Source organism: Solanum stenotomum, chromosome 11, assembly GCF_019186545.1.
Source record: "Solanum stenotomum isolate F172 chromosome 11, ASM1918654v1, whole genome shotgun sequence".
NCBI lineage: Eukaryota > Viridiplantae > Streptophyta > Magnoliopsida > Solanales > Solanaceae > Solanum > Solanum stenotomum.
Window position 1 is genome coordinate 51874147 of NC_064292.1, and position 13246 is coordinate 51887392.

Genomic DNA, 13246 nt, shown 5'->3' on the forward strand with positions numbered 1-13246 from the left:
ACATTTGATTAGAAATTCTTTGATATTTGGCTCGTTGATAATAATATTTTCGATGGATTTTCAATCGATTCTATGAGAAATTCCCACTTTTTTAGTATCAACATAACAATATCCTCAACGTTTTGTACTTTATCTAGACCTTTAGCAACGTTTATAACCTTGTTATCTTCGTTTAACGATTTAATTATGTTTATATAGCAATAGGACCACTACAAATTCCATCGAATTTTCTTATGAATATTCACCTACCTATTTTGATTTTTGACCCTTCCTATATATCTTGATACTCGAAATTTATAGACTGCGAAGCAACATGACGCCATTCTTGATCTTTGTTACTTATTCTCAGGAGTGAGATGATGATTGTTACCTAGAGATCTGTCTGATAAAAATTTTAAGTTTAACTAATATTCATCGACAAAAGTGATCTCTACCTTATTTTCAAGTTATAAATCTCTTCTTCTTCCTTTTTATGAAAGGTCAATTATAAATGTTTTTTTTACATATATATGCTCATTGCCCTAAAGACAATAGCATTGGGATGAACCAAAATGAGTGTAGTCATGTTAGGTTATCTGTCATTCAAATCCATATAATTCACCTTTTGCGGCTTCTTGTCGCCCTATGCCTTTTCTATTATCATTTGCCAAGGAATTAGCAAAACTCCATCTCCAAGAAGCCAAGAGAAATATGGTGACTTCTTTGAGGGAACAAATCACATTGCCTTAACATGTCAATGCTTGGAAATTAGGGTTTTGGGAATGTGGGGGGATGGACTTTTGAGTTGAGAATCCTATGTTGCAGATAAGTTCTTCGAATCACGCGGTTTATATGTGGTCTGATGGTCAATAAAGTGGTTGATGCAAATTTTGAAGATCGGTGTTGTTCTAGTTTCAGTGGAGACACAAAATACCAAGTGATTTGATCTTCGTATATATCTTCCTAAATTTGATGGACAATGAATTAAATGACAAATCGACCATGATTTTCACTAATAAAATTCAAAATATAATAAGAAAAATATAAAAAAAAAATATTAAGTGGATTAAAAATTTACTATATGTGCATAAAATAAATTTTAATCTTATATATGCAATATAATTTTATGATGAAAGAGGTTCCCCTACCCGGCCCTAGCTCCACCACCAATTACTCGATACATGAGTTGATGAATAGCTAGGGATATAGAACTAGCTAGAGTTTTGATTACGGGTCCGACAAAATTCACTAACTTCGGATAAAACCTTTGTATTTGTGTTTAAAAATCAATAAAATTATCGTTTTTCTATAATCTAGAATTAGTTGACTCAAAACTCTAGAGACGTCTCTTAGGTGAAATTGTCCCGGACACCTCAAAAGGAAAAAATGTTGTAGATAAGTTTTCGAGAAACTTTTGCATGCATGGGTCCATGCATAGTGGAAATTGTAATTACATGGAAATGTTTTAGTAATTGTCTAGTTATAGATGAAGGAATATATATATGTATGTATGATTACATTTAATCAAATGTCAATATTATTGTGCCTTTGGTTATTTGTAGCTTTGTTATTTGGCATATTGAAAAAGTGTTATATCCAATTAAATGAAGCCAAATTATCTTTTATCAATTATAATAATAATTTCATGTTACTGATGAAACCATGTTACATATGTGGTTTTTCACAAGGAAGCACTTAATATGTTTGTCCTTTTATTTCTTTTTTCAATCAATTTTTTTTTCACTTTTTCTATAAGCCAAGAGTGTATATATGAGTCCTTTAAATGGCCACGATGGGCTGGTCTTAAAATTCTTGATATATAAAACACTTTTTTATGCTAATTATTTTGATAACATAATTTATATTTTAAGATGTTAAACAATATCTTGATAAATTCGCATATTCGTGGCACCAAGTGTTATGAGTGTTTTGAGTTACAGGTTATAATTTAGACCTCCTCGCGATGAAAATCGTTATTTGTTTTACGTTTTTGAATTCGAGAGAGGAATTTTTCTCTTATCTCTCAAGTTATAGACATTGAAGTAATCGAGCTTTTTTTATTTTTTTATTTTTTAAATAAAATAAAATAAATTATGGTCACAGCCTCATTTGCCTTTACTAGTATAATAGAATGTAAGGTTAAAAAGAAGAAATGTCTTATTAACTAATCCACATGAAATGAGTTTTATCTTATAAATCAACTTAACTTCCAAATAATTAGATAAATCATAATCTCTCTCTTCTCCTCTTTCTCTCACTCGCTCTCTCTCTCTCTTTATGTTTGGCGATGATAGCACTTAGAGGTAATTGATGAATGTACCAGTGCATATTTTGATATCAGGTAGATGTATTTATGCACGGATATACTAAATATTTGATATCAGATACACTTGATAAAATTGATTTAGAAACACAGGTACATAAAATTGATACTGGATACATCGATACGTAAAATTTGTGAAACTCAAATATGTATATTTTGAAATGCATGTACATAAGGAGAGAGGAGAGAGGCGAGCGAGAGAGTCGGTGTATCCAGATACATGTGAATATTGTTTAAATATAGTGCATCTGGAACAAACTACACCAAATTTGACTCGCGTATATCTGAGATACATGTATTTGTTTCGTCAGATACATGAATCCGGAACAATACTTTTCTAACAGATAATATAATCAAAAAAATTGTTATTTCAACATGTAATTAGCACCAATAATAATGTGCTTTGTGTTATTTCCTCTAATTTTATCCTAATGCTCATACAATGTGATTTTTCCTATATTTTGCAAATAGTAATAGCATGGGCTATCCACTTTTTAGCTTTTAATTAAAACATATATAGCTACAAATTACAATTGTGGAGTACTTGTATCACATTCTATATTGTGTTGGTTGTGGATATTGACTTGAAAATGAATGTGGAACAATAATAATGAATTGTAATTCCTTCTTTAAGCAACAACAAAGCCCATAACAAAAATTAATTCTAATATTCAATTTTTATAATTTTAGCCAAAATAATCATTGTAAAATTTGTGTATGCATTATATTATATACTTATCATAAATGTTTATACATCAATGAAGCCTACAAACGATCAAGATTAAACGATTGAAAAAAATGGCTAAAAATATTAAGATATCTATTTGATTATAACTTCAAATATGAGAACTCAATTGGACATTCTTTTTGGCCTTTGCAAAATCCAGATCTGTTTATTAGGCCTGAATAGAGCACAACATTTGTACTTTTATCTCTATTTTGTGTTCGGAAAAAAATTCAAAATTACCGTTAAACTATTACAATAACTCACATATACCCTTCGTTTGTTTTTGGCATCGAAACTACACTCGACATATATGTTTTGGACCACAAATGCCCTTAAAGATTATTTTTGCCAATGGAGCTGACATGATAGACCAATATTAATTTTTATTCCTCATTGTAAATAACTTTTTTGAGGGACATAAATTTATATTTTTATATCATAATATTTCATAAATAATGTTTCACGCCCTTAAAGACAAACTTATGCCCTGCTATACGTAAGTTCAGTTTATAACAATAAAATTAATGACCAACTCATTTGAATTGTGAAATTCAAGACTGCCACATTTAATGGCCAAGCCGTGCAATTAAATGCTTTTGGGCTTAGACCAATAACTCTACTTGTTGGTCTTTCCTCTCTATTTTGTGTTAGTAATAAGAGAAAAATTTAGAAATGAACAAACAACCAAACATAATAGACATAATAAGACTATATAGATATAGTTTCGATAATTACGCTTTATGCCTATAGTTCTGTTTGCTATAAAGGTTGCGGTCTGTATATAAGACTCTATAGCTATAGTTTCGATAATTACGCTTCATACCTATAGTTCTATTTGCTATGAAGGTTGCGGTCTGTATATACAAATTTTGTATTTAAACATTTAGAAATTTTTCAGAACTCCATTTGTATATTTCACTTGCCCATATACAAACAGGGTAATTTATTATGAATTTTCCATAAATCGTATATAAATAGTTAGGATAAGTATATACAAAATTATGAATTTGTACAGTCAAAAACTGAATTAAACAAATTTTGAATTTATACAAAACAAGCAAATAGCAAGAATTGGGAAAACTTTAGCCACGAATTACAATTTTCTTAAACTTGTAGCTATAGTACCTAATACAGGTTAAATGTTTGTTATTCTGTATAATTTTTCCTAGTAATAATGCGAGCAAGCCACTTTTTAGCCTTATAATTGAAAAATAATCATTGCAACAAAATTTTAAATCTCGAATTAAAATTCAAATATAAAGTCCTCAAATTTCATATACCTTCATTTGAACATTTCATGATTGTGTTAAAATTTTAATTATAGAGATTAAAAATGATTATTTATGAATTTGGCTCCATTAGAACTTCAAAATATTAATTAATTATTACATGAGCACAAAATGGCGTCAAACATTTTGGTAAAAAAAAACTACTGTTACATTCTATCACACAAAAAGGAAAGCTGGGAATTTTTTAGTAAAATCAGTTCAGAATAGTTAGAAGAAACAAGTGAAAAACATTCCACTAGAGATCGACTCGGGAGTCATGACAGCCAACATGAGTTGTAGTGGAATGGTTGAAATTTCCCATTTGGCCAACAATAATCGGAGAACTCCCAAGCTGCAAGCAACTAAAAAACACAAAAAAAATCTCATTTGGCCAACGATAATCGAAGGACCCTCAAGCTACAACCAAGAAACACGAAAAATTTAAGTAGAAAAATAGAAAACGGATACAATGACCCTAAAAATACCAGAACAGTTATGCATCATCTTGCAAGACGACAATTACCTTGCAAAACGGATGATGATACCAAGAAAGTCGATACAGGACCTCCTGCAGACCAAGAAAGTCGCGCCTATCACTAAAGAGCGTTAATTGAACACTCCATGACTTTCTTAAGACACAGACATCGCAGTCAGTCCTGATCAGCAAGCTGAAAAACCTCCATCACAATCAACGGAAACTAAAGAAACTACAACTACTACTACGCCTCAATCCCAAATACTAAGTAAAGAAACAACTACTACTACTACGCCTCAACCACTATGAAAAACAAAAGAGACGTTGCAATAGGCAGCGACTATTGTCAGAACTAAGAAAGCTGCTCAAACAACAAAAATGAGTCAATACAACTACATCAAATACAATTGATGATGTACACTTCAACAAGAAATCAACTCCAGACTAGAAGTATCTCAATAGAATTTGTAAGGACTGAGTTTCAGTTATCACCTTTTACAGACTTCATCAGCAAAAACCAGTGTGTTGCAGCATGACACATTGAAACTGCGTTTTCACCGAACTTGAATTGTAAAGACAGACTTCTCCATTGCAGCAGATACCAATACGAAGATCTTTCATTAATTGACATGTCAAACTTACCTCTACCAGAAGAAAGTAACTTATGGTGCAATCACCTAAGTAGCCAATCCTTACAAAGGATACCAGACACATATATTCACTAGTAAAAGAGAAGTACACATACTAAAACACAGCAGAGACTTGATTATTTGCAGAGTCGTGGAAAATCAATGGACTCCAGAAATTAGGATCGAACATTGATAGTCAACTAGATCAAGGACATCCACAAGGGTCATATAAAGACACAAGGAACTCAAATTAACATATAGTTTAAAGGTTTTTGTTCCATACAGATACAGAAGGCATGATCACTCAAAAACTCATGAACTTCAGACATGTCGGAGAAATAAAATACAACAAAATGAGCTAGATATATACATATATTACTACCAAGTGATAAACATACAATCTTTTGTTTCTTTTCAAAGTGGAAAACACAGGCTTAGATTTTAGCTAATGTCAAGACAGAACCTGACCAAGAAAGAATAGTTTGACAGCTAACATAAGCAGTATTCTGCAAGGAGAAACAGATTCAACATGTCGCAATTAATCCAACAGTTGTATATGAATTCCCAATAAGCATCAACAACAATGATGATAACACAAACAGTTCAATAACATTCCACATTCAGCATGCTTAATTGGATGCTCGAAAAGAACAGATTTTATACAACTATATTCGAAAATTCATCATAACAATGCATTTCATAGAAAATTCATCACATTTTCATCTCAACATCGTAAAAGTAACACAAATTGAACAGATTTTATGAAATTAGATCCAACTGATAAAACATAAAGAGTAAAATTTACCATTACCAAAGGATAGTAGATAGATAATTGGGGAATCCTCAAAGCTACAACCAAAGAAAGTGAAAATTTGAGCAAGTAAACAAAGTTAGCAAACTTAAGCAGATATTAATCAAAATTCTCTAAACTACAAATCCAAATTCTCAAAACTACCGAACAAACTTAATTTGAGACTTAAATTAACAAAAGCTGATAGATTTCATAGATGATTGATTAGCAATCCACATTACACAAGACGTGTACAGATAAAGGAAGCTAATAACTAAAATGAACTATTTTTACACCTATCATCAAACCCTAATACAGTAAAATTAAACATTTAACTATAAAGTTGTTCAAATTCTTCAAGAGCTAGTGAATTTGGTAACAGCCTTTGTGCCTTCAGAGACGGCATGCTTAGCCAATTCACCAGGAAGGACCAATCGGACAGCAGTCTGAATTTCCCGAGAAGTGATAGTAGGCTTCTTGTTGTAGCGGGCAAGTCGAGAAGCTTCTTGAGCAAGCTTCTCAAAGATATCATTGATGAAACTGTTCATTATACCCATAGCTTTGCTTGAAATACCGATATCAGGATGAACCTGCTTCAGAACTTTGAAGATGTAGATCTTGTAAGTCTCGACCGACTTCTTCGCCCTCTTCTTCTTCTTGTCACCGGCGGCAGCATCCTTTGGGAGCTTCTTCCCAGCCTTTGGCTTCTTCTCCGCCGGCGCTTTCTCGGCGACGGGGGCTTTCTCAGCTGGCTTCTTCTCGGCGGGTTTTTTCTCTGATTTTGGTGCCATTTTTCTCTTGAATGAGGAAATTGTGAATGTGATTGATGTAGAAATTTGGGGGTTAGGGTTTGGTTTATATAGTGAACTGGAAGTGAGTTCTGATTGGCTAATGTAAGGTGATGCGGATCATGCTTTAGAACCGTTGATCTTAGTTTTTAATCAACGGCTGATAGTTGATATTGAGATTCGTGTACTTTTTCACTTAAGGCGGTAGCTGAAAATTTTAAAAACTCGCGGGATAAATGAAATTTTTTAATTTGAACATTTAGGGGTGGTAGGTTTAGAGATTATCCGGTTCACTCCCTCGGCTATTGTTTCTTGCTAAATAATATAGAAAATCAATAATAGTAGTATAAGAATTACTATAATGTAAATAAGTAATTTTATATGAATATTATAAAAATATTTTTGTTTGATCTAACTATGTATTACTTTCTTCATGTTAGTTTCTGTGATGTGTTTTACTTTTTGATTTATTTTAGAAAAATGACGTTTCATGGAGGAGAAAATGATCAAAATGGTCTTTTATGTACAAGGGTTGAATTATTTTGATCTTTTATATATATCATTTTATCTAAATGGTCCTTAATGTATATGAAAGAATGATCATTTTAGTCCTTAACCCTAAAACTAACTAAAAAAGCAAAAAATAATTTTAGATTTAACAGTGGGTCCCGCGAAATTGACAGATGACAAACCCTTCTTCCTCCATCCGCTTTCGTTCACCATCACCACCGCAGACCGTTCTTCCTCAATCTGCTTTCGTTCACCATCACCTCTGCAGACCTTTCTCCTCAACTTCCTTCTTTTGTCATTTGAGGTCGTGTTTTATATCCTCATAAGAAAAATAATACACACTACACCCATTTCATTTCCATCGAAATAAATTTTCAGAAGCTTCCATTATCATACATAAAGAAGAAGAAAACCAAGATCATTAAAATAAATGTAAACTAAGTAAATTAGATAAAAGACACTATTTATTATCTCTTGTTGAAGCGATTTATGGGGAGGATATAGCTTTCTTTTCGTTTTATCCTTTTGAAAATTAGAAATTTTTTCAAGTCATTTTTTTCATTCAATTTTTAAAATTAAATGGTAAAATTTTAACAAACAGAGATAGAAAACAAAAACCTTATGAATATTCTTTTGAAATTTGAAGAAACTTTTGTGTGTATGAGAAGATTTAGGGAGCAGAAATTGTAGAAGAAATGGCAAAAGAAAGAAAGTGAAGGAGAAGCAATGGCGGAAGAAAGAAGGAGGAAGAAGGGGCCCACCAAGTGTGGGACCCAACAGTTAAGTTTAACAGTTTCTTTATGTTTTCAGTTAGTTTTTAGAGTTAGGACCAAAATGATACTTTTTATACATACATTAAGGACTATTTGGATAAGATGATATATATAAAGGACCAAAATAATTCAATCTCTATACATGAAGGATTATTTTGATCATTTTCTCTTTCATGGTGTATATAATTTGCGAATGACACCGTACTGATTGATGAGACATGAAACGGAGTTATGTTAGGTTGGAGGTTCAAAGACAAACTATAGTGTCCAAATGGTTTAGATTCAGCAAGGACTAAAATGGAATATTTAGAGGGAAAATTTAGGGTTGAGTTGTATGAAGCGAACGTGGAAGTAAGGCTAGCCACATATATTATTTTCAAGAGAGAAAGTTCTAGGTGTCTTAGGTACATATAACAGGGTACACATATCGCATTGGGATGACATGGATGAAATAGAGGTTTGCCACTAGAGTATTGTATGTAATGAAGGTACCATCTAAACTTAAAAATAAGTTCTACGGAGTGGTGGTTAGACCGTCCTTGTCGCGTGGGGTGGAGTGTTGGTCAATCAAGAACTCACAAGTTTCAAGATGCATGTTACGGATATGAGGATGTTGAGATTGATGTGTGGGCATACCAAGAGTGACAAGATTAGGAATATAATGATGTTATCCGGGAGAAGGTGGAGTGACCTATGTGTCTGACAAGATGAGGGAAGCGAGACTAAGATGGTTTGGGCATGTGTAAATGAAGTATCTTAACACCCTAGTAAAGAAGTGTGAGAGGCTGGTTGTAGGGGGTACGCAGAGGGGTAAAGTTACACCGAAAAAAGTATTGAGAAAGGGTGATTAGATAGGACATGACACAATTTCATATTACTGAACACATGACTTTATATAGGAAGAAGTGGAGGTCAGGTATTAGCGTAGAAGTTTAGTAGGGGTAGAGTGTGTTTTCGCCATGCGAAGGTGTAGACTTATTAGTGTTTGTCGGAGTACTAGTCGTACATTTGTAGTGTTAAGGTTCGCTTACACTCTACTATCCTCCAAACGCTATTTAATAAAATTTTACCGGGTATGTTATTATTGTTGTATTATATTATTGATTTCCACATGAAGATTACATTACTAAAACCAAAGCTAATGCCTCCTTTTGACCGTTTAGTTACGTGTATGAAATGGTCAGTTTTAAATAATCCAGCATTTCATGCACATCAACATTTACTTTTATTTTAGTTAGTATTTGAGTTGTAGAGTTCAAAATTCGATTTGGGTTACATTCACCAAATTATAATATCAAATCTAATTCAATCCAAACAATTCCTACAAGATACTTTCTATGCACACACCAACACCATAGACGTACCAAAACTTTTGGATCGCTTCAACACATAATAAAGTATTGTTATTAGACACATCCCATTCAAATTATAGAAATTCTTTTGTGCGTGTTCACCAATATTTATTGGGTAGATAAGTTCACTGTTTTATATGTCAGACCTTATATCCATTATTTGTAGTTTTATACCATCAATAAATTGTAAAATTTGTTACACTAGAACAATGTGCATAAGAGAAAAGCGTCTCATTTTATTTGATTAACTTATTTACATAAGGTATATTATAACATGTGCAAAAGTTTTTTCAAATAAAATCATCTTACCATGTTGAAAACCATTACAAATGCAGAAACTTGAAAAATCTATGCCGATAACTAATCATTGTTTCTTCTTTACATCACAAAACACTAATCGAACCCATAAACCCAACAGCTAAAACCAGCAAAAAAAAAAAAAAAAACCTAAATTCAAGAGCTGGTGAATTTGGTAACAGCCTTAGTACCCTCAGATACAGCGTGCTTAGCCAATTCACCAGGAAGAACCAATCGAACAGCAGTTTGAATTTCCCGTGAAGTGATAGTAGGCTTCTTGTTATACCTAGCAAGTTTTGAAGATTCCTGAGCAAGCTTCTCGAAGATATCATTGATGAAGCTGTTCATGATCCCCATAGCTTTGCTCGAGATCCCGATATCAGGATGAACTTGCTTCAGCACCTTGAAGATGTAGATCTTGTAGGTTTCGACCGACTTCTTAGATCTCTTCTTCTTCTTGTCACCGGCGGCGGCGGAACCGCCGTCTTTGGGTAGCTTCTTCCCTGCCTTTGATTTCTCAGCGACCGTAGATTTTTCGGCTGCTGGCTTCTTCTCTGCCTTTGGTGCCATCTTTGAAGAGAAAATTAGCGAAGTTTGTATGAAATTGTGTGAAGAGAAGGAGATGTAGCGACTTTTTTTATATAAGAAATTAGGGCTAGTTCTCATTGGTTAATTTTGGATGGCACGGACCGTGAATCTTAGCCGTTCGATGCTATGATCCATCAACGGTGTAAAATGAAGGACGAGTGGATTAGGCATAATACAAATCAATTGTCACTTGTGCACACATAACACGTGTGTACGTAATTAATCAATTTTATATAAATTTAATTGTCTGCTTATAAATATCCAAAATTTGAAAATATAAACGCATACGATCTATATAAGACACTTTTTTCCTTTTTGTGGTGTATGGGCCACCTTTCACTTTTCGATATATATGTTTTTTTTTATTTCTAGTAAAGCTTCGTAAATTTTCACTCTAATATGGCCAATATGAGTCTGATAAGGTGGTTAAGATGTCACAAAATATTCACTCTAATATGGCTAAGTTTCCATATATAAGAACAAATAGAAAAGCTAAAAAGATTTATTCAATTAAGTTGAGGAATCGTATATCAATTATGACTTGATTAAATATCGAATTGTAACAAATTAGTGTTGCGATGATTATCCCTTTGAAGTCAAATTTTGCAACAAATATTTTTTGGAATAGTAATATTCTCATGGCGCCTTAACTACATTATTAGATTCATATTAGCCATACTATAGAGTAGAAATCTAGGGCATTTGTCATCGGATATTTATGATCGTTCTATACAGGTATTTTGAAAAATAATCTCAAGTCTCTTCATAATCTTAGTTTCTTCTATCATGTATCTACAAATTAAATCTTCACCAATCATGTAACAAATACCTATCACTTTAGCCTTAACATTATGCATGCTTGTATGTTTGATTGTATAATTATTAAGCTCAATAGGGATGGATAGAGGCGAATTTAGGATTTGGAGGTTTTGGGTGTCACATTGTTCAAGTAAGATAAGCGGGTCGGTTGATTTAATTTTGGGTTACAATGATCAAGTTATTTTTTTTTTCGATTTTTATAAACAAATCGATTAAACATGCACGTTAGTAATATTTTCTTTTAGATATTATGAGATTAGAGATAGCTAAACAATTCTATTTTTATTTCTTTTTAGGAATTACTGACCTTATTCGCTGAAACTTTGAGGAAAAAAGAGTTTTTTCACACTAAAATTTGTGCTTGTATAAACTATCTAATAGTGTTAACTTAATATATTCATATTTCATTGACTTTACATGTTGTTGCAAATATATAACAAAGAGAATAAAAAATTTAGTTTCAACCTAGTCATCTTACTTAGCAAGAACGTCGGTAAAGATCGAAAGAACCTTTAAATTAAAAGAACTCTAATAATAATATTCATCATTTTTAAAACTTATATTTTTTTTTAAAACTACTATTTAAATATATTCTTAATAATATTTATGTCGCGTTCATAATTCAATACTCATTAATTGATAAAGAATAAACTCACAACACTCATATCAAGAGATTAATAATTGGTGAAAGAGAAAAGTTAAAAAAAAAACTTAAGAATTAATTGTAACACCCTAGAAAATTTTTGAGCTAAGACTTGAACCATCCTTCGTTGTGAGTAGGATTTTACCGAGGAATTAAAATTTCTTAAGTGTTAAGTTCACTAGATGTAGCACATTGAGTTCAAAAAAGAACTAAATTGGAAATAGCAAAAATCTGAAATTTTGCAAGTTAAGCTAAGTATGAGTTTTGGGTCGACTTCAAACGACCATAACTCCTAGCTCAGAATGAGTTAGGTGTGCTATGAGATATTGTAGGGAAGATCTTTAAATTATCTTTCCAACGCTGCCGAGTTTGCTAAGTTTCGGGGTCGGATGAGTGAGATATGACCTTTTGAAGTTAGACTGTCCAGTTAAGGAAAATTAGCCGGAAATAGTAAGGGGTATTTCGGTCTTTTCCTTACCCATCAGATTTAATTCATTTTTAGTAATATATTAGGGGTCTAATCTAACTAGGTTCAGTTTTATAATCATAGTTTACTCCCAGGGTTTTAGTTGAGAGTTCAAGAAGAGAAAAAAATAAGAGAAAGGATGAAAGCGTTCCTCGAGATTCTTGCATCTTGTTGCGAATTTTTGCCATGGGTTTAATCCCTAAGAGGTATGTAATCTTCCATAGTGTTGGGTTTGTTCACCCACACGCCAAACATGTTATTTTCAGCGAAAATTCATTCTTGAAAATGAAAGATTAGAGTTCTTGATGAGTTCTTTCTAAATCTTATTGTGTTAGGTTTTTGATGATTTATTGAGATCAAAGTGAGTGTTTTAAGGGATGTATTGAGTAGATTAGAGTGTACTTATGTTAAGTAATCAATTCTAAGTGATTGAGAAAGAAACTGTTCGATTCTATGCGAAATAGGGTGAGAAAACAAGCAAAGAGTTTCGTTGAGTTTTCTGGGTTTGGGCCTGGTGCGATGCGTCATCCAGAGCGCCCCAAACCCTCCTCTGAAGTTTAGTAGCGCCAGGGTCGCCTTCCCCCTCCAATTTGTCGTCGGTTGCCCTGTTTGAGTTCGTTTAAAGTGCACCTTCACTCCTTTGCGATTCTAACTACTCTAAGCTACCTCTAAACACCTAAAATCATTCCTAACATGATCATAACCTTGAATTCATAATTCAAATTCAAGGTAGAGTTAAGAGTTAAGTTTTGTGAATTCTTTCGAACATTCTAAGAAAGTCTCTTTGAGTTCTTTTGAGGAGTCTTCTACAACTTCTAG

At 32.7% G+C, this 13246-nt stretch overlaps 1 protein-coding gene across 1 annotated transcript; it reads right to left on the reverse strand.

The window, feature by feature from the left end:
• Positions 1 to 6547: 6547 nt before the first annotated feature.
• On the reverse strand, positions 6548 to 10503 carry LOC125844565 (histone H2B-like). The gene is made up of 2 exons (XM_049523874.1): positions 10075 to 10503; positions 6548 to 6968 (listed from the first exon to the last, which is right to left on the reverse strand). Exons 1-2 carry the CDS (start codon positions 10479 to 10481, stop codon positions 6548 to 6550), a joined length of 828 nt encoding a protein of 275 aa, XP_049379831.1. The 5' UTR covers positions 10482 to 10503.
• Between the last annotated feature and the right edge of the window lie 2743 nt (positions 10504 to 13246).